Consider the following 25817-nt stretch of genomic DNA (forward strand, 5'->3'; position numbering starts at 1 on the left):
AAAGACGTTTACGATCATAAATAAACTCAATCTAATTGCACAAGCATACAAAACTGAAATAAATAAATACATACTGTAAGTGCTCTTCACAAAGTCAGATGTTCAAATACTTCATGTAAATTATTGTATATAAAGGTTTGGCTAGTTAATAATGGAGTTTAAACTCCCCCACCTAGACCAAAGTCTATAAAGAGCACAAGTAAAGCTTAATGAAGATTTCTTCTGAGAGAAATATAGATTCTGTGGAAACGTTTACCATTTTAATATTATGGATTTCTAACATTATGGATTTTCTGCCTATAAAGGATCAAATTAATCAAAAACTAATCAAAAGTTAGTTTTTCAGTTAGGAATAGTGGTTTATGGACAGACATGCTTCAAGCAAGTCTAACAAATACTAAAATCTACTTATAGTTTCTTAGAGTGTCTGTTAACTGAAATAGTAGTAACACAATACAATACAATCAGGTTCTATTTATTAATATTAGTTAAGTACATTAGTTAACATGAACTAACAATGAACAATACACTTACAGCATTTATTAATCTTGGCTTTTGTTTATTTCAACATACAGTATACAAATAATTTTTTTATAATTACAATTTGTATATGTTAACATTAATTCATGCACTATGAACTAAGATGAACTAACAATGAATAATTGTATTTTTATCAACTAACAAAAACCAAGATTAATAAATGCTATAACAATATATTGTGCATTGCTAGTTCATAATACATAATGCATTAACTAATATTAACAAATAGAGCCTTGCTGAAAGTGTGGAAAGTGTTACCAAATACTGTAGGCTATAAAAAGACAATACATATTGTATTTTGATGTATTAACTGGTTACACCACAACAAAAATACAGAACAATCAATGCAGTCTGACTTGCAAATAAAACACTTTTATTATCCAGTTTTTATTTTTTCATTTTTTTTATAAACTGGCCATAAAAACTCATAAATCAATCTGAAACTCATGAGTTATCATAACTCATATGTTTAAATCAGTCTAATGACTCACTCACTTACTGAATCAGTCAAGAGTAGTTACTGAATTAACATTTGAGTCACTCATGGAAGCGCATGTCAGTACTATCGGTCATCTCCGACATGAAAACAACCAAGAACTATTATGTGTTACAAAAAAACAAAAAACAACAACATTAAATTCAATATATATATATTTTTTTAAGTATGTAGTTATGACTAATTATTACGGAGTCGTTGCACACTGTCATAGACTAAACAATTGCTACACCCAGTCCTGGCAGCATACCTATGAGTCTCATTTCGGGTGAATCCGGGTGGGCACTCTGGCATACACTCTCCGTTGTGGATGACGAAGTCCACCTCACTGGGCAGGTGAACACGGGCACACATTTCCATGGTGATGCATCGCCAGCCTTCAAACTTGTAGGTGTCTGGTGGGCAGTCCTCAACGCAATGGCCCTCATGGTAGTAATGCTGGCAAGCAGCACATGCCATATTGTTGTCTGGTTCAGTGCAGCTGCCCAGACACTGGGGGTGACAGCACTCGCCCATATCCATACACGCCTTCTTCTCACACTTCTCTGGACACACTGGAAGAGAACAGCACAAATATAGAGAAACAGGTTAGTGGCAGTATGGTAGGGTCCAAATACAGAGTGGCACCAAAAAGATTATGACACTTTTGAGCACTTCAAGGGATAGTTCACCTAAAAATAAAAATTGTCTCTTCATTTACAGTACAATAAGATTTAAAAAAAAAAATATTTCTAAGCTCTGTAGGTCATTTCAATGCAAGTGAATGGTGACCAAAACTCTGAAGCTCCAAAAAGCACATAAATGCAGCATAAAATTTATCCATTTCACTCCAGTGGTTTAATCGACTTCCTAGTGTCTGACACATGTGCAGAGTGCTACATGGCGCTAGGAAGTGCAATTGAGATTGAAGATCAACAAGGAGACTTCTGATGTCAAGATTTATAGTAAAAAGGACTTAAATATTGATCTGTTTCCCGCCCACACCTATAGTTTTGCTTCTGAAGACATGGATTTAACCACTGAAGTCATACGGAATCCTTTAATGATGCCTTTATGTGCTTTTTGGAGCTTAAAAATTTAGGTCACCATTCACTTGCATTGTATGGACCTACAGAGCTCGAATATTTTTCTAAAAATCTTCATTTGTATTCTGCAGAAGAACGAAAGTCATACACATATGAGATGGCATGATGGTGAGTAAATGATTAGAGAACTGTCATTTTTGGGTGAACCTAAACCTATTTTTGCCTTTAAGGCAGTGGTTCCCAATCTGGGGTCCGTGCTTTTAATGAGCGATAAGACATAGTTTAAGCTTGATGCCACATCTGTGTGTGTGTCCTTGTTTTCATTCATCTCTGTATGAGTCTCTGCGTATGTTCTGCAGTATGAGGGGAGCCAGTCTAAGGATCAGTTGACTTGCTGTGAATTAAAAAATAGCTGAGAAAGGCTATGCAGTAGGGCACAGAAGTGGAGGAAGTCCAGTGTGAAGTCACGATGCAGTGTGTTTTTGCAGGGCCTGGCACTGCTGTGTGCCAGCCTTGTTCGTAAACTGCAGCTCTGGACTCACTACAGATAAATATTATTACTGTTCGAGACTGTAAAGGGAATTTTGGGGGAAATAAGGAGGGGCAGAGGAAGACTTAAGAGACGAATGAAGCCAAAAAGTCTAGCTAGCAGATGGATTGCAGTTTTGACTATTAACTTGGGAAGCATCTAGCAAGCCACGGCCCATCTGTGGTGGGCTTTAAATGAGCTGGGCTGGGCTGGGTCATGAGAAACACCAGCTATATTATATAAAAGATGTTCCCACTAAATAACAGAGTAATTCACTCCACAGTGTGCTAACAACACACAACAATGTGCAAGGCCTGGGAAAGCAAAGCAAGGGAACTCGGACTGATTGACTTTCAGAGGTATTGTACATCGCATAAACAATTTTTAAACTGAAATCCTTGTAATTGCTTTGTCTACATCAAGTCGTAACATGTTCAAATCGTCTTTTCAAGTAAAGCCTTTGAACTGTCATTTCATGTAAACAAACAGGTCCGTTTGGAGGGTCTCTATAATCAGCTCTTGACAAACAAATCGGTTCCTTTGTGGAGAGTTTACCGACATCATAATATAACCCAAAATACTCCTCTTCCAAGAGAGATCAGCTTCTGTTAAAAGCGTGAGAAAGTGAAACTTTTGAGCAGTTTAAAAAAGACGAAAAATTAGGAGCATTTTTCAAATTAAGCTTTCAGCAACAAGCCATATTGAACGCACTCGGTGTTTGCTAAGGAGAGTCGAGTGATCCTACCACATTGTTGACAAATGTGGGATCAATAAGCATTCCAATGAAATCACTTGCTTTGAGTGAGCAATGGGAGAAAGGGCCTGTCTCTAATATGAGAAGCATGAGAAAAACAGTGAAATCTAAGTGTTTTATGGCACGTTGCTATGCGATTGCTAGGGTGTTGCTAGGGCGGCTTGGGTGTTTGTTTAATGGCCTGAGTCAAAAGATATGTCTTAGTCTGACCACTTCTAAACAAACCGCACAATTGAGGTATCATTCATGTAGCACAAAAAGCGCAGAACAAATTTAAGAACAATGTGCGGCAAAGTTTAAAGGCAGAAACATACTCTACACAAGTAGGTGAACGCAGGTGGGTAACTACTAGGGCTGGGCGATGTAATCGGATATTGACGATATCTGACAAATATCCCGATGCCAATTTCGATGCCCATTGACAGATGAGGTTCAACAATATTGGGAAATGACAAAACCATAGACCTCAGAAGTCACCAAAAATATGCAACACATGACAAGAAATGCTGTAAGACACAAAGACACGCTTGAAGAAACACACTCTCTTTTTATATTTCACAATTACATTTTTAAGAACAGAGAAGCCATCGATGCGTGCCTAATTCGCTGTTTGTTCATGTCTTGCGGAACAAGCGCATGTAAAGAGTTCTCACTCTTTCTTCACTATTTCAGTCATCTAAAAACAGTTTGCAAGAATATTGATGTCTATCAGAATGCTGCAAATAACTTAAGACATTCTCAGGAGGTGCTCGGAGTTACGTTTGCTTTATTTCCATTGAACAGAGCTTAACATACATTGTGAACCCAACTCTGCAGGTCCAAAAATCATAAAACAATACAAAAACACCTTGAACCTAAAATTGATTTATATTTCAGTTATCATTATTATTATGTTTACATTTTATAGTTTTCTTTAGATCTTAATTTGTATAAGGATACTTGCGTGACAGCAAATGAGAGGTAGTTAAACACAAATTTCTTGACCATTTTGTTATTTTAATTGCTTTTTCATTTTGTTTGAAGTGCAATTTGAACTGAGAAATATCTCTGGATTAAGTTTTTTGTGTTTCAATAAATACATTTGTAACACTTCTCAATGAAAGGAGGAAGCGAGAACCGGCTTGAGAACTTAAACAATAATTTAATGAACAATTTAAACAAAAACACACAACCATAAACACACACAGTACAGCTGCCTGTAATTCTCTCTCTCCCGACTGCTGGCGGTGTGGCTCTTTTAAGCCGCTCTCCCCGTGCTCACTGAAATTAGAGACAGGTGTTAGACATAATTTAGCTCAGGTGTAAGCACCCTTACCGCTTTCTCTCTCTCCGGAGAGATGCTTGACCACGCCCCCACTGCCACAACATTTTTAAAGCAAAATCAATAAAGCAAACATATTACATACACCCTTGGCAGTGGGGGCAGGAGGATTGACGACAGGGGCGGACTGGCCATCGGGAGAACCGGGACTTTTCCCTATGGGCCGGCTGTGATAAGCTGAAATGGGCTGCGCGTTATGCAGAACAGGCCACAAAATGGCGCCGCGTTATGCCGCAGGGGGCAGCAATATGCATAAAAGGACAGTGACACCCCCGCCCCCCCACCCCCCAACAACTTTTGGGCCTGACTCCCTTGCTCTAGTCCAGGAATCCTGAACTGACAGAAGGTCTCGGTAAAGCTTATGCGCAGACACTGACTAAGGGACTGCCTGGGTGGGTTGCTGCCCAAAGTGGGACTCTACTAGGTAGCCAGTGCCATCAGCTCAACATGAGGAGGCAACTAAGCTGCATAGGACGGCACTTCTGGTCGCCCAGCAACAGATTCCTGGCATGATGCCTGGCAGACTCAGAGGGCACACCAAAGAACTACATGGGATTTTTATCCTTTTACTTATGAGTTCATATCATGCAGCATGACATTACAGAGGAAATATAACCATTTTGCTTACTAGTGAAATCAATACTGAATATGACACTTATAACGTGACATCATCATTACCTCAAGTTGGTATGAGAAGGATTTTAGTGTGTTCATGTGATGTAGGATCTCTTCAAATCATCAACGTACTGTGCACTCCAATGGCTGGACTAAGTCCAGTCATATGATAGAAGCAGGTGGTCAAGAACAGGACGTGACGATGGAGCCCTGCTGGCAGCGCATTTGAAAGCGCACCTGATGCTTATTGTGTCTTATCTCTGCTGCCATAAATCCACCATCGCTATCAGTCCTCGAGGTCGAGTCCTCGAGATATAGCTACTGCATGGCGTGACATAGCCAGTAAGACACCAGGCCCCAGAGCCAGCTAGGCCCTGTGCCTCTATAATACATTCACCACTCACTCCACAGCAAGGACACCATGTCCCTTACATCACAAGGACACATTCTTTTCTTGTCTTGTTTGCACTGCATTTTTATTTAAAGCTGAAGTGTGTAATTTCTGCACTACAAGCGTTACCAAATGAAATTGCAAAAATAATGAATGTTTTCTAACAGGCTTCACGAACATACCTCCCATATGTGATAAGTCAGCAAACAGATATTCTCGCCCCCAAACTCATGGTATTGGTTGCGCCAATGTTGCTGTTTTGAGCTGGCTGGGATGCTCAAACAGAGCATTGTTTATAAAGCAAGTGTTTTTGGGGGGGAAATCCACTTATGAATGGCTTACTGATAGTTGTCTCTGCATATTAAGGTAGAATAGGAAAAAGTATTTTGACATCAAAAAGATTATACACTTAAAGGGATAGTTCGCCCAAAAATGAAAATTCTCTCATCATTTACTCACCCTTATCATCATCCCAGATGTGTGTGACTTTCTTTCATCTGCTGAACTCAAATGAAGATTTTTAGAAGAATTTTGAATTGCTGTTTTGTTCCATACAATGCAAGTGAATGGCTGCTAAAATTGTGAAGTTCCAAAAATCACATAAGTCTGCATACAAGTAATCCATAAGACTCCATTTGTTAAAATAATATCTTCAGAAGTGACATAATAGGTGTGGGTGAGAAACAGATCAATATTTAACTCAATATATACTCTATTCTCCTCCCTGCTCAGTCAATCTAAACTTTCACTTTTTGTGTTTTTGATGATTCATATTCTTCATGCATATTGCCCCCTACTGGGCAGGGAGGAGAATTTCTATCAACAATGGACTTAAATATTGATCTGTTTCTCACCCACACCTATCATATCACTTCTGAAGAAATGGATTGAAACACTGGGGGTGTATGGATTACGTTTATGCTGCCTTTATGTGCTTTTTGGAGCATCAGAAATTTGGCACCCATTCACTTGCATTGTATGGACCTACAGAGCTGAAATATTCTTCTAAAAATCTTTGTTTGTGTTCTGCAGAAGAAAGAAAGTCATACACATCTGGGATGGCATGAGGGTGAGTAAATGTTGAGAGAATGAACTATCCCTTTAGGCTTTAAATAAGCCAATAAAAGGCACGTCACCACTAATCTTACTGCGCCTGTCCTAACTCCATCTGCTTACAAATGAAAAGAGGTTCAATGAGTAGATCCCACAGCACTGGGACATGATTTTACTCTCTACGGTGGAGCAAACATCAGCAGGGACTTAATTGGTTCTGGGTGGAGACACCTTTTCTGACTCCTGCCAGATGAGATGCTTGGCATTCTTCAGCACATTCTGCGACATTATAAGCCACCCTGCTGAAATTACTAGAACATTCCTTAGTTTAATGCTAAGTTTGGTGTGAGAAAATCAACAATAAACAACTGTGAATGCTGTCCAAAGTAGCTACAAGACTCATGCAGATTTATGCAGTTCATGACTATGAATATATTTCTTTATATTTTCTTGCACTACCCAGATTTTCTTTAAGACCAATCGCCTTTCAAACTGTGGTCATATAATTTTGGCCACAGTATTAGGAATATTCTATCATAAATATCACACATATAAAACAGACATAGCATGGACCAGTAAATGAGAACTGCATTACCTTAAATAGCCACATGGCCCTTTTATGGCCTTTTAATAGCAGCACACTTTCCAGCTCTAATTCCAGCCCTAACTGACTTGCTCATGTCTCCTTAAATATCTCATCGTCCTCTAACTAGCCCAGAATTGAATTACGTTAAAGCTCTAAAAAGCCTAAACATAAGCATTCCTGACTTGCTCGCACTATCTAATCCTTTTGCATATGCAGTTGTAGCAAATGGGGGAATGGATGCAGGAAGCTTTTCATTTCTTGGAATGCCACCAAAAGGGGGCACCCCAGGCAAACTCCTCTTTCATTCCACACCAAAGAGCTCCACGTCATTACACAGATTTCTAAATGAGGAAATATCTCAGATGTGCATAGCTTCCACTGGAAAGATGGACAATTAGGGCTGAGAAAGGAAAGGAGAAAGACTATAACAACTGATAAAAAAACACAACAGCCTTACAATCACTTTACTACCTCATTTTCGCCACTTTCAAGGATATGGTCTTTTCTTTATCAGGGCTCAGCGCTAAGGATTTTTTCTACTGGCCCGGTTGGGCCAGTGCTTCAGACTTTTTCTTGCCCTGCCAAAATTTTCACTGGCCCCAAAACAAAAATGAAAATATTATATATATATATATATATATATATATATATATATATATATATATACACACACACACACACACACACACACACACACACACACACACACACACAGGCAGCCAAACGTTTGGAATAATATACAGATTTTTCTCTTATGGAAAGAAATTGGTACTTTTATTCATCAAAGTGACATTCAACTGATCACAATGTATAGTCAGGACATTAATAACATGAAAAATTACTGTTACAATTTGAAAAAGAAAAAAATGTTCAGAACTTCTTAAACTACTTCAAAGAGTTCTCATCAAAAAATCCTCCACATGCAGCAGTGACAGCTTTGCAGATCCTTGGTATTCTAGCTGTCAGTTTGTCCAGATACTCAGGTGACATTTCACCCCACACTTCCTGTAGCACTTGCCATAGATGTGGCTGTCTTGTCGGGCACTTCTCACGCACCTTACAGTCTAGCTGATCACACAAAAGCTCAATGGGGTTAAGATGCATAACACTCTTTTCCAATTATCTGTTGACCAATGTCTGTGTTTCTTTGCCCACTCTAACCTTTTCTTTTTGTTTTTCTGTTCCAAAAGTGTCTTTTTCTTTGCAATTCTTCCCATAAGGCCTGCACCCCTGAGTCTTCTCTGTACTGTTGTACATGAAACTGGTGTTGAGCGGGTAAAATTCAATGAAGCTGTCAGCTGAGGACATGTGAGGTGTCTATTTCTTAAACTAGAGACTCTGATGTACTTATCCTCTTGTTTAGTTAAGCTTCATTTAACGAACCAAATAGCTTTCAACTGTGTTTGATATAATGGCAAGTGATTATTCTAGTACCAAATTAGCAATTTAGCATGATTACTCAAGGATAAGGTGTTGGAGTGATGGCTGCTGGAAATGGGGTCTGTCTAGATTTGATCAAAAATGACTTTTTTCAAATAGTGATGGTGCTGTTTTTTACATCAGCAATGTCCTGACTATATTTTATGATCAGTTGAATGCCTCTTTGGTGAATTAAAGTACCAATTTCCTTCCGAAACAGCAAAATATATACATTATACCAAACTTTTGGCCGCCAGTGTGTGTAATATAAATAAATATATATAAGATTTGTCAAATTTGTTTACCGATTCATTCAGATAACCATTTTCGTAAATCACACTTAGGTGGCAGCAAATCAACATCTTTCATGTGTTTTGAGTCATTAAACCATTGATAAAGCACAGAGGCCAAAACAAGCCTAATTATACTTTATTCAAACCAGCGTGTCTACTAAGAGACTTTATCAGTGTTTAAATAACATAAGTGTTTTCCCTGCAAATGACAACAAAGCATATCATTTTGTGAACTGCTGTGCATGACCATCAAGGAATATACAAAAAAGACAACATAGCCTGAAAGTAATTACAGGTTTTAATTACGTCCTGATGTCATTGTAATGTCATTAGTCACTTTTACTCTTAATTAATCCAGATCCTTTCTCTCCCTGTTAAATGGGATTACCGAACTAAACGAGCGACATGCCTCCTCTGTCAATCGGTCATAATAAGACGCTAATCCTTGCTCATTCATAAATTGAATGAGGAAATGGGGCGTATTAGTTCAGTGGCTCAAACCAATGATATGCTCCTTCACAGCCCACATTCCAATGCTATTGGCTGACAATACAGTCAGTCTTTACATGTGGGAAAAGCAACCAAAATGCCTCACGATTCAAACAAGTGCAGTGTTACGGCTGCAGCTGTTTAGAACAGTTACGTGCTGATTGCAAAGTTACATAATTTTAGGGGGGCTGAAGCCCTCCTAAAAAAGGCTTAATAACACCGATGGCTGCTGCTAAGACACTTGGAAATAAGTGAGGACAGTTCTAGGAGAGCGCGCTCGGTGTCTGCAAGCTCGTGCGCTCACGAGACTGTTCCTCACCGCTTCCAATATATTATGCACTCGCGCGTCATTGTAAGCTAAATATAATCACGCTCTCTCGTCTCGTGTATTTTTTGTGTTCTCTTGCTCGTTGTCTGCTAACACTAACGTTATAAATGCAGCACTGGCCCGATTGGGCAAGTGACAGTTCTTGTAACTGGCCCGAACCTCTCTCATACTGGCCCCGGGCCATCGGGCAGTCCTTATTGTCGAGCCCTGTTTATAATCTGTGTGAGTTTCCACTGCTTTACAAGAAGTCCACACTACATAACAAGGATGTTCACAGTGGTTAAAAAGACAGGACCAGATGCTTAACAGCGTTGAATGTGAAATACTATAAGTACTCTGAAGGTTACTGTGGACTTTGGCTATAAAGAAAACATGCCAGTTCAGGTACACATTAACATGCACTTTTCTAGCCTAGAACTTTTGGTGAAAAACATGTGGAGCGGCAAACTTTTGATGGCCACATGCATGAAGGCACCAAGCAACCACATGCGCAGGGCCCTGTGGCGTGATGGTCCTGATGTGACTAACCCTGTCTGCTCCTTTGAGCAGTCATGAGGGAGACAACTGTTTGCTGACCTAACTGACCAGCCCTGCAGAGAACACACACATACATTCAAACATGCACGCACCGCACTGAGCAAAACAGCCCTCCCTACTTCTCTCTGTCTGTGCAAGTCAACTGGCAAGACTGCGTAGAAACTGGCAATACAGCAGTCCAAATCCCCACAATGAAAAAAATGGCACAAGACATGTTTTCGGTAGCAACAGAAATGACGAGGGCTTATTATATAAAAGCTTAAATTCAGTATCTTCTGGATTGACGCAGGAAATAAGAATGCCGTAAAAACAGTGTTATTATCCCCATACGAACCCACTGACACACTTGGATGCCATTCCTGCTTAGAGCCTTAACTTAGTGGGCTATGTGAAGAATAACTATAATGTTCAAAACACAGTAATCAGGGAGTAGAATGTTAATCCTCTTGGGCTCAGCACCAGTCACGAAAACAAATTTCAGGACACTGGTGCAAACAAAAATGCTGGGCATGGCACCTAGACATGAGACAGTTATTTTGTTTTAAAATTATACGACTCAAAAAAGATTGCTTCATTGGTGCAGAAATATTGTATTATTTATTTATTTTTATTTCCTATCTGCAGCCAAGCTTTTTTTCATGAATGCATCGTGTGCTGTTTTGCTTAGAATATAACATGCCTCAATAGTGTTCTCTGAATCTGAAAAAAAAAAAAAAAAAAAAAAACAGAGAAATGTAACAGCCTCGCATAACGGTTGTGCGTCACACTGTAATTCCAAATGCGCATGTGGAAAAAAGGCTAACCCATCTTCCCCCCTTCTCTCTCACACACTGATTTCTATCACACTCAAACACTGGATCACACTGCATACCATCACAGCGGCAGCCAAACTGAGCCTCATCATCATGCCGTATGCGAAAATTACAGATACGTGCAGGGCTGGTGCTCATCTGGAGCCAGACCCCGCTGCTGCTTCTGCTGCTGCAGTCTCTGCGTGCACGCTAGCGTGGGCAAAGACGACCGAGAGATGCTTATAATCTTAGATTTGGGATAATGTGAACCAGCGTGAGAGCCCAGTTTACGGCAGTCTACCAAATGCCCTCTCTATGACGCAAAGCAAATCCACCAAGGGAGAACAGCACAATACATCACAGGCCGTGCCAATACTGAGGCAACAGTATTGGCTTAGTACATCCAAAATTGAAAATTTACTCACACTCATTTACTCACACTTTCCTCTGCAGAACACAAATTATTAGAAGAATATTTCTGCTCTGTAGGTCCATACAATGCAAGTGAATGGTGGCCAAACTTTTGAAGCTCCAAAAAGCAGATAAAGGCAGCATTAAAATAATCCATACGACACCAGTGGTTTAATCAATGTCTTCCGAAGCAATCCAATCGGTTTTGGGTGAGAACAGACCAAAATATAACAATATAACTCCTTTTTCACTATAAATCTTGACAGTAGTCTCCATGGCGATCATGATTTCAAGCTCGATTACACTTCCTATAGTGCCATCTAGCACTCTGCGCATGCATCAAGCACTAGGAAGTGTAATCGAGCTTGAAATCATGATCATGCCTAGAGACTGCAATTTTCAAGATGTACAGTGAAAAAGGAGTTACATTTTGGACTGTTCTCACCCAAACTGACAGGATCACTTGGAAAACATTATTTAAACTTGAGTCGAATGGATTACTTTAATGTTGTCTTTATCTGCTTTTTCGAGCTTCAAAGTTCTGGTCATCATTTATTTGCAATGAAATGACCTACAGAGCTAAAATATTCGGTAACACTTTCTATGAAGCCCATATTTATAATGCATTGTAAAGGCATTATTATGTATTAGTGATGTCTCATAATACATAATACACCTTATGTTATAACTTCTCATAAATAATTGAAACCATAATTATAATTATGTTAACACTACAATGTTAAAATATATTGGAAACTCTAAATATGTATGTTGATCACACATGTAGCCAATCTTCTTGGGTGTAAACACACCTAAGAATAAAAACAAATCAAACTGATTCTGTACTGGACTCTATTCAATAAACTTTATTGTTTGTGCATCTTATTTGGAGACTAATTTTTATAAATAACTTCCATTATATAAGTTGACTTGTAATGTATTGTATGTTACAAGTTTATGTTATGGCTGTTTATAAGAAGATATTGCTTTTGTAACTTTACTTAAAGCAGGCAAAGACCACTTATAATATGATCATGTCATTAAAGGAATAGTTCACCCAAAAATGAAAATTTGCTGATAATTTACTCACCCACAGGCCATCCAAGATCCGAGTTTCTTTCTTCATCAAAACAGAATTTAAGATTTTTAGGATTTCATTTCAGGTCTCCTCCTCTAAACAATGCAAGTGAATGTACTCCATTTTTTGACGGTCCAAAATACATATTTAGGGTGCATCAAAATAATCCACACGACTCCAGTCGACAAATAAAGTTCTTCTGAACCCAAACGATTTATTATTTTGAGAAACAAAACAATACTTATATACTTTTTAACTACAAATGTTTGCGGTACATCTCTGTGATGTGCGCTCATGAGAGGGATGACGTAAGCTCGTTTGTAAGGTCACGCGTCACGTGGAGGAGGAGTCAGGAAGCGCGTCATTGTTTACATTGTTTTTTTTATTATTATTATTTGGAAATGATTTTTAAATTTAATTTTATATTGTTTTGAAATTGTTTTGGACTGTTTTGGTTTGTGAACGGCACTTGGTCTGTGCTCTGTGCAAGTTTCTATTGTAAACAATGACGCGCTTCCTGCCTCATCCACGTGACGTGTGACCTTACAATGAGCTAACGTCATCCCTGTCATGAGCGCACGTTACAGAGATGTACGGAAGTGAACATTTGTAGTTAAAAAGTATATAAGTATTGTTTTGTTTCTCAAAATAATCAATCGTTTGCGTGTGGATTATTTTGATGCACCCTAAATATGTATTTTGGACCGTTAAAAAAATGGAGTACATTCACTTGCATTGTTTAGAGGAGGAGGCCTGAAATGAAATCCTAAAAGTCGTAAATTCTGTTTTGATGAAGAAAGAAACTCAGATACATCTTGGATGGCCTGAGGTTGAGTAAACTATCAGCAAATTTTAATTTTTGGGTGAACTATTCCTTTAAGGCTTTTGTCTGTTTACACTATGTTGCTTTTGCATGACATCACTTATACGATTAACTTTATTAACTTCTGCTGCGTTAAAACTGAATGTTGCTTGTGTTATAATGCATTATTCTCTAAAGTAACTATGAATAGGGGAAGTCTTATAATGTATTATAACTGTAGTTATAATTATTTATGAGAAGTTATAACTTAATATAAGGTGTACTATGAGACATTATGAATGCCTTTACAATGCATTATAAATATGGGCTTCATAGAAAGTGTTCCCAAATATTCTTCTAAAAATCTTGGTTTGCGTTCTACAGAAGAAAGAAAGTCATAAACATTTGGGATAGCATGAGGGTGAGTAAATGATGAGAGAATTTTCATTTATGGATGAACTATTCCTTTAACTTCCCGTATCAAGTTAAAAACACATTCACATTTTAAAATGCGACTTGAGAGCCTGCGTTCTGCGCGCTCGGTCTGAGTCAACAGGTAAAATAAATATGTCAAATGTTTTAAGTGGAAAATGCAGTGATATCCAGATGTGAATGAATAACAGTAAGAGCTGAAATAGGAAAAAACTATGCTAAATTGAACAATCAGTAGACATTTTGTGTGCCGTCCTCCCTCATGTATGTGATGAAATGAGCATAGCCCTGTTTGCTCATTCACACATTTTAAAACACCTAGTTGGGGTTTTTTTTAATACAGAGCATCATATTTACTCATAATTATTTGTCCACTAAATAAAAATGTGTATAAAGTTATAATATATTATATTTAAAAAATCCTAACATTTCACTGATTTTAATGTTAAAAAAATGACAACAAAGTGCTTAAAACAAATCACAACAGGAATTATTATTAACGTTATAGCTAACTAATAATTATATCAGACATAACTGACGCTTGATGTTTTATTTTTGAATGTACCATCAGAACAGCAGCGTATTCCCCTGTGCTTTAGTCCTGAAGGGGAAGGGCTAGGAAGTGTATGGTTCAACCAATTGGAAACTGTAGGTGGAGGTCCACAGTGATTGGCATGTTGACTGAAGTAGAAAAGTGATAAACGAGTCTCCCTGGTGTGGGGAGTGGGAGGGCGGTACTGTAACCATGGTAAATACATATGTACTTTTTCCAGCCAACAGCTAGACTGCGCTTGTTTGATGAAATGTTATTTAAGAGGAAACACTAAACAATCCACTAAAGGTTGGCAAAATCGTCCCCAATAACATTATCTAAGACATTAGCCGTTTTTTTTTTTTTATTTATATATATTTGAAATAACATGATTTTCCCCCCAACATATTTTATGGTTTGTTCTTAACTATTAAAAACAATAATTGAAAAAGATAACATTTTCAACATTGACAAAGCAGCCAAATAGCCTGTTTTGATAACAATATATTATAGATGTAGATTTATATTAGCATACATCATATGCTCTGGCTCCATCAAGCTACATCCTCATCCGGAAACACAATCCCACTTGGGAGCCCAGGGTCGATTATTCTAGACACTCTGCATAACCGCAGCAGTACACATAGATGTTTCCTCCACTTAATCCTACATGGCTGATGATCTAGGTGGGTAAGACTGCTAGGTGCATGCCTGCCTCTTTAAGGAGGTTACCTGAGCATACTGCTGTCTGCTTTGCAAGTATTGTTTTAGTCAGCCTGAGAAAGGATGGAATAAAGTGTATGGACAGACTCTTAATTTACATCAGATTCAAAACAAACTTCTAAAGTCATGAGAACAGATCATTAACCCTCAGGGGTCGACGGACGCACTGGCGCGTCCTGCTGGATTTTTTTCCTCATAACAGCGGAAACAACTTAAAATACTCCATCATTTTTGGGCATACAGATAAGTGTAAGTCATCATTAGAGACTATAAAGTGTCTACTTTTATTTGTGTACACTCACAATAACATCAAAACCTTGTGCTTTTGTAAAATAAAGAAAATAAACAGGGTGCGCTTTCAGCATCTCTGTCTCCGCGAGCATCTTTCTGAAACACGTCACAAAAACAAATATTCTCCTGCAATGTAATCTGTATGAAACAAAGTGATGTATAGTTTCTCCTGACTCAGCTAATTATCGCTAATGTGATCCCACCCACCAGCAGAGTGTGCTATTCATATGGTAATGTGCTGAGGTGATCAATGCAAATGGTAAACGCCCCCAACAATGCCTTAAAAAGCATTAAGTTCATCAACCGATTCATTCACTTTCCTGCACTTTTGGAAGATGGCACGCTACACAGGTGAGGAAGCTCCTGGATAGTGATGAAGAGTTCACATTTTCCTCAGGAGAAGAGTGGGACTCCGATGAACGTTTGCATTTTGAAGAGCGACTTGATCCAGCCGAGGATATAATTTCGGATGAGTAAGTCTTTACTTACATAAGTTGACATGCTATTTTATATAAACATGGACAACATGGACATATTTTACTAGTTGGACTATTTCCAGACTTGCCAGCCAGTATTCAAAGTATTGAAATTTGAAATATGTCCTAACAGGCAAGTTTTAGTTACATTTAAATGTTGTTTCGGCTAATGCAGTTATTTAAATTGTATGCTGTTTGATATAAATATGATATGTAATATGATATAAAAATAATATGAATGTTTAGATTATATTTTAACTAGTGTTTATGCTGCCTCATCAACAAAGCTTGTGCTTGCAAATATCTGTTCGGGTGTAAATGTGTAAAATGTGCTGTAAATATGCCCATATTAGAAAATCAGCATATTAGAATGATTTCTGAAGGATCATGTGACACTGAAGACTGCAGAAAATTCAGCTTAGATCACAGGAATAAATTGCATTTTACAATATATTCAAATAGAAAAGTTCTTTTAAATTGTAAAAATATTTCACAATATCACTGTTTTTGCTGTATTTTGGATCAAATAAATGCAGCCTTGGTGAGCAGAAGAGACTTCTTTTAAAAACATTAAAAAATCTTACTGATCTAAAACTTTTAAATGGTAGTGTAGGTCAAAGGTTTTAAGTAAAGTCTTTATGTAAAGAAATGTATAGTCAGATTACTTTTAACTTAAACTTCATTTTGTGAATAAGCTACAAACAATACATTCACTCATTAAGTCTCCTCGCATTCATTCTCTCTCAGGGGAGGGGTCTTTGTCTCCTCAGGTGTGAATCACATCAATATTCATGATCATCCACGCCTCCTCGCATATGGCCTTTCTAACACTAAAAGTGTCTTACAAAAGTTAAATGACTATATTATGTTGTATGAATGAGTGATCAGGATGGTTTTCACATCATTTTATAGCAAAAACTCTAGGCTACAAGATCCAGTTCTCAAATGTCTTGTGAACAAATGTCCAGTATGTGTTATATGGCCTTATTTCAGTGACTTTAAATGTTTAAAGAAAACATTATTTTCTCAAAAATACAAACATGTACATACATGTTGCTCACATATTATTGTAGCCCTGTTTGTGCTGAATACAGTGTTATCAGACTTTAGCCATTAATATGTTTTTAAGTAACTGAAAAAAGCACAAATGTCAAGGCATGTCAAAACTTCTCCAGGGCCCAAAACACACTCAGACCCCAGAGGGTTAACAGCCCTTGATGATGGTTCATTAGCCGCACAGTATATGAATCTTATTTTCTGTACACAGTATACTGATTTTAACATTTAGAGTGATCAACATGGTTTCAGGTTTATTCAGTAGCATTAGACAACAATGGAAAAATGTCCATTTCAGATCTAAACAGAATTACGAGGTTCATTTATTTTAATCAGTGGTTACATGTCTTTTGATTCTGTCTTATGATTTTGTTCCCTAAAGTATACACCTATGTCTGTTTATCTCACTCTCTGATATCCCAGGGTCTATGAACTTGAACACAAGCTAGAAATGTGAAACATGAACCTGTTTCTGTGTTTAAGCATGCATGGCAGTTCCATCACTCTCTTCTCTCTCACCATTTAGCTAAGCTTACACACACACACACGCACGCATGCACGCACGCAAGCACGCACACACACACTTGCCCTTTTCCTTCCAGAAAGATGCGGTGTGAGAATGTGTGTGAGAAAGAGAAAAAGGGACTAAGAAAACAAAATGTTCTGGTCTCCATCATTTAAGCTAGCTTTGGTGATAAAATACACACATGCTCAACAGTTTCAGGAAGTTTCATTCACAAATTGCATTATAATTCATGAAAGAAAAGACCTTCCACTCATGATCAAGCAAAATGCCCATTCCCAGCATGACTGGTTGATCTGTGATCCTGTTCTGCTGATTTAAACTTGTCACCAAGGTAACATTATCAAGCTCGCCAACAGATTTCAATTGCGAGAATAATTTTTGATAGTCTGGAAAGATAGAATATGCTGAAAATTTTAAACCAGGTCAGTAATGTTTTGTATCACATGCCATTTTTTCCAGAATGTATGAATTTCTACCAGTCATTATAGCTGTATACTGTAATTTCCAGCTATTATTGCAAATTTTTTAAGTTTTGCTTTTTTTTTTTTTTTTTTTTTTTTTTTTTTTAGAAAACACAATGTTTAATGAAATTTGATTTTTTGGTTTTGGTGGGGTCAATGAAAATTTTGCTAACCCCAGCAGGCTAGCAGAAAAAATAAAAATAAATCAGTTTTGGATAAAAGCAATTGGCAGGCAATGTTAGCATCCAAACAAAAGATCAGATTATACATTCAATTTTAAAACAACTTTGTGATAGACCACATTTAAGAGTTTATATAAGAGATACAAGAGTGTTTACTGGACAGATTACAATGAGTAAGACAGAAAGATGATGCAGCAATCTAAAGATTGTGTTAAACTGCATGCCAAATACTGCTGTATACAGCTAAATGTTATCAGCTAAATTTTCAAAGGCTAAATGTTATTTATGGAGAGAGATGTCACTCTTTTGCTCTCTCTATTTCTCCATCTCATTTTTTTATTTAAAAGCCTTTCCATGTGAATATCAATTTAATTTCTATATCATTACAAATAAAAAAGTGAACGTACCAAAACAAAACCACCATATACAACACAACCAAACAAAATAAAACTAAACAAAAAACTCTAGACAACAAAACCAAAAAACAACACAAAACAAAACTCAAAACCAACCAAACAAAACATAAAATAAAACAAAACACACACACACACACTCCATAGACAAACACAGACAATTAGTCTTTCGTTCTCTCTGTCTCTCTCTTTCAGTATGGCTTTCATATAATCCTCATATGTATGTTGAAGTATTCTAATCCTTGTACAGTCAATGTAGTTTTACATAAAAATGCACCCAGACTCTGTTTTGTTCAGTGTCAGTGTACAGGGTTGGGGAGTAACAGAATACATGTAACGGGAATACGTATTTAAAATACAAAATATAAGTAACTGTATTCCACTCCAGTTACAATTTAAATAATTGGTAATTAGAATACAGTTACATTCAAAAAGTATTTTGATTACTGAAGAGATTACTTTGCATTTTATTGTCATTTGTTTCATTTGATATTTAGTTCTTTCAGATGAAAAACATTTATACATATAAATGATGCGATCCAAAGTGCATTTGAACAGCGGTGAAACACTTTCTTATGATGTGTTACATTCATACGAGCAGACAGAGAAGTAAGTCTGAACTAAGTTTGGAGCAGAAGAAATAGAAATAAACCTTGTGTAAATTGTCAGCTTTACGCTAAGCTAAAATGCTTTTTCTAGCCATTTTACATGCACATGTTACCCAGAACGATCATATTTTTATCAAGAAAATTCACGTTGGATCATAATTTCTTTTTTTCTAGTAAGACCTTTGATATTAGGGAAAAATTCTTGATAATAATTCTTGATAATAATTTTTTATTGTTTTCCTGTAAAAATATCTAATAATCCTTAAAACAAGATCAATTAGATTTATCTTGTTTTAGAAACAACACTGCATAAGATATTTAGGTTTTTCAGTGAATGTATTGTACATGTGTATTTTGTCTTACTGTACTGGCAGAGTTTTTAATAGTCAAAACAAGTGAAAAAATCTACCAGTGCTGAAGAAGTAATCCAAAGTATTTAGAATACGTTACTGACCTTGAGTAATCTAACAGAATACATTACAAATTACATTTTACAGCATGTGTTCTGTAATCTGTTGTGGAATACATTTCAAAAGTAACCCTCCCAACCCTGCCAGTGTAACACTCCTACAAACCCGGCAGTTCTCAAAACAAAATCGAACCGACATGGGCCACCACAGTCTGGCTGCTTCAGAGAGAAAGGGAGGCGAGAGGTTTTATTTTGGTTTTCCACAGCTTTGGAGGTGTTTCCTCTCAGCACAAGAGTTTGCTAAAAATACTTCACTTCCCAGATTTGCTTCATTAAATGCACTGTGTTTCCTGGCAGCCCTGCGCTTGCTCGCTGCCTGGCTGATGGGGGGTTAGAAAATACCCCACTTCTGTCTAGGAGCCACAGACTCACTTCACAAATCAACACACTCTTATACAGAAATACACAGACCTAATTCACCAAACACAGAGCACATGCATAACGAAAGAAACAAAACATGCAAAGATGCATATGTTAACACTCATTTGTACATCTTACAATACCTGCAAAGGATGCTTGTAGTATATTTGTAAAATGCAGTCATATGAGAGCATTAATCAAAAAACTGCATTTAAAGGTAAAGTATGTACTTTTTCAATTTTAAGATAATTTCTCATATCTCTGACTGACTTTTTTTGGTGTGATGAGGTCACAGATGTGTTGCACAATTCTGTAGTCTGGAGCTCTGATCTACTACACCAACCATCACGATACAGCTTAACATGCACGCACAGACACACACACACTCTGTCTCGTGTGGACAGTCACATCAGGAGTCTTGTCTCCTCTCAGGCTCAATCAGGAGACTATGGGTTCAGCGGATTGCCTCTGTCAGGCCCTGTTTCTGCAGACAGTCATCAGTAGCTTTGCAGAACAGCTTCAATACTGCTGGCACACTCTTCATCTTGGCATGGTGAACACACATCAGTGCACTTGTGCACAACATCTGGAATCAAAACGGCATGTCTACATTTTACGATTACTTGAAGGAGACAGTAATCCCACGTTGAGCGCATAAATATTTGGCCTGACATTTAAAGTGGATGATGGCAGTAGTTGTATATCAGACTTTTCCTTGAACCTAGATAAAATGATGCGGCAGCTTTACCCTCAAAAACTCACAAGGTCATTAGTGACCTGCTACTCTGACAGATGGTGGATAGCAAATTGCCAAATTGTGTTTAAACGGTTTTTGGATGTCAGAATGTGTGTAATGTGTGCAGTTGTGTGGGAATATGAGAAAGGGGAAAAATCAAGAAGAGATTCATGAACGTTAAGAGACCAATGGTCAGATTATATTTGATTTAGGTGAAGCTTAAAAAATAGTTCACCCAAAAAAGAAAACTGTCATAATTTACTCACCCTCATGTTGTTCCAAACCTGCATGATTACACTTTTTATGCATAACAAAAAAGGAACATTTTTAATCTGGGTTCTGTATTTTCAATATTATGGCAGTTAAAACCCAGAAGTATCATAAAAGCAGTCCAATGGCACGTGCATCATATTCCAATTCATCTAAAGGCAGGCATACAATAGGATTTGGTGAGAAACAACCTGAAATAAAGTAATTTTTCAATGAAAATCTAGACTTCTCTTGTTAAAGTGAGAACTTACGTTGTTTAGTGTTAACAAAAAAGTTCCTGATTGAACGTGCCACTGTGAGCAAGCTTCTCTCATGCACTCATGAACATGCAACAGACGCTAAGATTTTCACAGAAAATTTACAATAAATTTGGGGTTGTTACATGCAAAAACTTATCGTATACCTTCCGAAGACCTGGAATGTGACACAGAGGCTACATGGAGCCGCATTCGGACTAGATAACTTAGCTGAACACCCTCTGCAGTCTCTCTCTCTCTCTCTTTCTCATAAATAACATGCTGATGAGTCTGGGATTGCTGCATTTCTCTATGGTGCTCTTCCCCACTGTCTTGCTTGTCTAGATTTGGGTCGTCGCAGAGTGTCTGCTGCTGCTACGACCGACTGGTGGCTACTTATCATTTAGTATCTAGCACAACACATCCACAGATATACACTCCTCTGCTCCTTAACTCTATTTATTTTGGGAGAGGAGTAGAGAGGTTGTGTGTGTGGCCCTTTTTTGTTCTCGGAAGGGGGACAAGACCCACGGTACAATCACCCTCAGAGGCAGCAGCTGGTTTTAGTGAGCTGAGCAAGCTTAGCCTCCCCTCTTCCTTTCAGAGCTTTGTTTTTCTGTGCTTTCATGTGAAATGGACTGATGAGATTCTGTCTTTATTGATAATTTGGACACAGAACCGTGGGTTCAAACCCAGAGCCAAACGCCACAGGTTTAATTTCACATGAAAGCCGACAAAGCGATCTTATTTCACTGCGTAACAAACCGCTTAAAAAGCTTTCAATACTCTAAAATGTTATCTACGTTCCGATATATATCACAGACACAGCAAAATCACAGATAAAGGTAGAACAAATATTCACAAGTGCTTATTAGTGTATAAATGGCAAACAGATATCTCTAGTAAGGAACATGGAGGACCTAGCATGGAGCTGATGTGAATGAGAGCACTGGCACAAACATGGATGAATGTCATCTATCTTTAGGACCACTAAGATCATTTTGCTTTGTGACATTAATTTCATTGAAACCCCAAAATTTCCACTACTGTAATGTATCCAGACATTTTACTTCTGAGCATTTTAAAGGTGATTTACAGTTGATTTGTGTACATTTTTGAAGTTGAAATTACTTTCTTTAGTTTGATATGCAAAGACAACTATAAGTGAACCATTTGTTCTACATTTACTTACAATATAATTACAACAACTACAGTAATTACTAGGTACTAACCCTTAACCTAACCCCAACCTTAACCTATATTAAGAACATGTAGTTACCTAATATTACTCATACTTTCTTGGGTAAGTACACAGTAAGTATACTGAAAAAACATGTACTGTAAAATAAAGTCTGTTTGAGCATCATGACAACAACATTGGCTCAACCAGTCTGTTTGTGTGACCAATGGTAGATGGGGGGAGTGTTTGGGAAACGTGTTTGAAAACAGTAATTATTTTAGCTATAACGTTTGATGATGCTAGTGGCATAAATTACACACTTCCCCTTTGAATCAGCATACATTTTAGTAAAGGAATACAACAAATACTATTGTGTATATATAATTCACATTTTAAATAATACAGTATATTTTTTTCCTTCATATTACAGTAATAAAAATGAGGGGTGGAAATGAATATAATGTAATAATGCATTAATTAATTTTAAGGAAAATATTATGTATATATATCATTTTAGGTTGAAACGTGACCTGGACAAATTTTTGACATTTTCGTGAGATTCGCGCACTAATAAACTGATATAAACAGTGGGGTAGCCATGATTGTAAGAATCAGTTATTGCCACCTTTTGTTTCGGAGGAGAATGAATTACCCAGTGAGGGTTACAGTTCGGATTAAAAAGATTTGATTACACTAAGCAGCTGTTTTTGAGTAGTAAACAAAGAGCCTCATAATAGATTGTCCTCAAATAACTTTGGCTATGCAGTTATATGGCTAAATAAGGCAATGCAGTCATACACATGCATCTAAGGGTAAAATTGTTTACTGTTTGTGGTCTAGACGAAATAGAACGTATGTCAAACACTCTTAATGCAGCTGAATACACATACACAAAAACTCAAACTAAAAAATAAATAAAAAAAATTCTCATCCATCCTGTTCCGTCCTATTCAGTTAACATTTGGTGTCCCTTGTATGTTACTGCATTTTTTTTTTTTTTTTTTTTTTTGCATTAAATTATTAAATTATATTAATTTATCCTGACAGTAAAAAAAAAGTTTGAAAGTTTTAATAGTCATGATTCAGTGTCTGAAAATGGTTTTGTGCTTGAATTGTTATAGAAAATTACTGTTCAACTTTTGGGTATGTAGTTGTAGGGATTTTGCTCAGTAAGAAAATCAGATGTTATTGGTTGTATGTTATGGCAGTATTCAGTTTAGTAGCAATCTAGTATTTCTTTCCGAACATAGCCTGTGTGTGTGCAGTGGTGAGGATGGAACAGGACAGCTGAAAGCCCTTAAATGCTCTCTGGTGCACACTGATCATTGGCTGACGGTGACATCATTATTCTATTCTCCTCTTTCACCTCTTTTCAGAGTTTGTTTGCCTCTCTCTCTCAGTATCTCTCTCCTTCTCTCCCTTTGTTTCTCACTCACTCTCATTTCTTACAGCATCCACACTGGTCCAGGGGCCACATAGACAGAAAGAGGAGGAGAGAAGGAAGGTCAACTTAATAAATGGTGCAGAAATGAAAAAAGATAGATAGATACTGAAGATAGATAGATAGATTAGACAGACAGACAGATAGACATACATCTCCCATCAGACATTTTTGCATCGGTTTAAGTATGTCTACCTTCTCATGTAATGCGACTGATAGCGTGTCGCATCAGCTGCGTGGGAGACCAGGGTTCTACTCCCGCGTTGAAACCAGGAAGTGATCATGTACGCATTAACTGTGATTTGGAGATTCCATGCCCCCTCTAACATTACATTTTCAATCCACTGACGATTAGGTTTAGGGTTTGAGTTTGGGGGTATAGTTAATAAAATATGCTCTCCTCTTTGCTGAATTACATAATTTACAGCTTAAAACAACTCACTTTTGGCGCCCCTCTGTGGGTATTTAACCTGGAAACTGGACCTCACTGGAGTCATATATTCAAAAACACTTCCCGTTTCGGCCACTGGTGGCAGCGCTTCTAATTTCGGTATAAGCACAGACCGAGTTTAGCTTAAGAAAAGTCAACCTACTGTTTCCGAATTCATTGTGAGATCAGTCTGGATTTAGACAGGCCTCAACCACTGGCTGCATTGATATTGGCAGCAAACAGGTGTCCCTTGTCTGGCATTGCCGGCCGGATGATAGATGAATAAACAGAGCTAGGGAAAGCGGGTGTTTGACAAAGTGTGTCAGCCAGTCTGGTGGCTATAAGCCTCATCTGTTTTGGACTCTACACCACCCACCCCCACCCCAAAACAGATTAGCCCTTAGGCAGATTAAGGAGGAGCATTTGTCAGAGCTCTGCATAAGGAAGAGGTGAAATACGCGCGGAGCACGAAAGGAGGAATCAAGGGGTTAGAAGCACGTGGCTGGTCAAAGAGGGTGGGTGCGAGGGGGTGAGTATGCAGGGCAGATGGCCACTGCTACTCTATGCTACTCGTGTCGTCTTGTCTCTTTTCTCCATGTCTCTTTTTTTACTTCTCATCTCTATTCTCTTAATGAAGGCTAATTTATACTTACTGGGCAAACAGGCTTCGCTTAGTTTGCCTTTAAATGATGATGAAATGCAGTGACGTTTTTGTTCTGCCAATGTGTTCGTTTGGTGATATTTCTCCTGTTCGCGCACATCTCTTAAATTCTTGACCTAGTAGAACTTGGCTGGTCGAAGAGCAATGATCATTGGTAATTCACTAATCTTTTATTTACAATTGCACGTGCAGCTGAGGAGTTGTTACCTAGGTTACTGATTTGCATGATTTGCAACACAAACTCTACAAAAACAGCACGGCCATGACAAATGAGTAGAGAGAGATTGGAGATTTTCAAAGTGGAAGGGGACGTGACAAGTTTAATAAAGCAAAGAAGCGACACAGCGCTAAAAGTGGCGGTCTATGGAGAGAAAAACCTGCATTATTGGCTTTACATGTGGCTGGAACAGTACATTAAACACCATGACATCACCCTAAACAAACTAATTTTAAAATGCCGCCAAGCTTAAAGGAACAGTTCAACCAAAAATGAAAATTTAATGATAATTTTACTAACCCTCAAGCTATCCAAGATGTATCTGAGTTTCTTTCTTCATCAAAACAGAATTTACGACTTTTAGGATTTCATTTCAGGCCTCCTCCTCTAAACAATGCAAGTGAATGTACTCCATTTTTTTATGGTCTAAAATACATATTTAGGGTGCATCAAAATAATCCACACGACTCCAGTTGACAAATAAAGTTCTTCTGAACTTTATAAATAATCTGAACGGTTGATTATTTTTAGAAACAAAACAATACTTACATACTTTTTAACTACAAATGTTCACTTCCATATAGAGCCCGACCGATGTGGGATTTTTGAGACCAATACGGATACTGATTTTAGAGGGTGGACTGAAAACAGATCTTTTT

At 37.6% G+C, this 25817-nt stretch overlaps 1 protein-coding gene across 2 annotated transcripts in view; it reads right to left on the reverse strand.

Annotated features, from left to right (window-relative positions):
• Nucleotides 1–25817, reverse strand: part of igf1ra (insulin-like growth factor 1a receptor) — a 154317-nt gene that overhangs the window by 43734 nt on the left and 84766 nt on the right. For both annotated transcript variants that reach the window (XM_051656476.1, XM_051656475.1), the window contains exon 3: nucleotides 1287–1590. In XM_051656476.1, coding sequence (XP_051512436.1) covers nucleotides 1287–1590 — 304 coding nt within the window. The remainder of the gene's footprint in view (nucleotides 1–1286; nucleotides 1591–25817) is intronic.

The sequence above is a fragment of the Myxocyprinus asiaticus genome, chromosome 26 (genome assembly GCF_019703515.2).
Source record: "Myxocyprinus asiaticus isolate MX2 ecotype Aquarium Trade chromosome 26, UBuf_Myxa_2, whole genome shotgun sequence".
In the NCBI taxonomy this organism is placed as follows: domain Eukaryota; kingdom Metazoa; phylum Chordata; class Actinopteri; order Cypriniformes; family Catostomidae; genus Myxocyprinus; species Myxocyprinus asiaticus.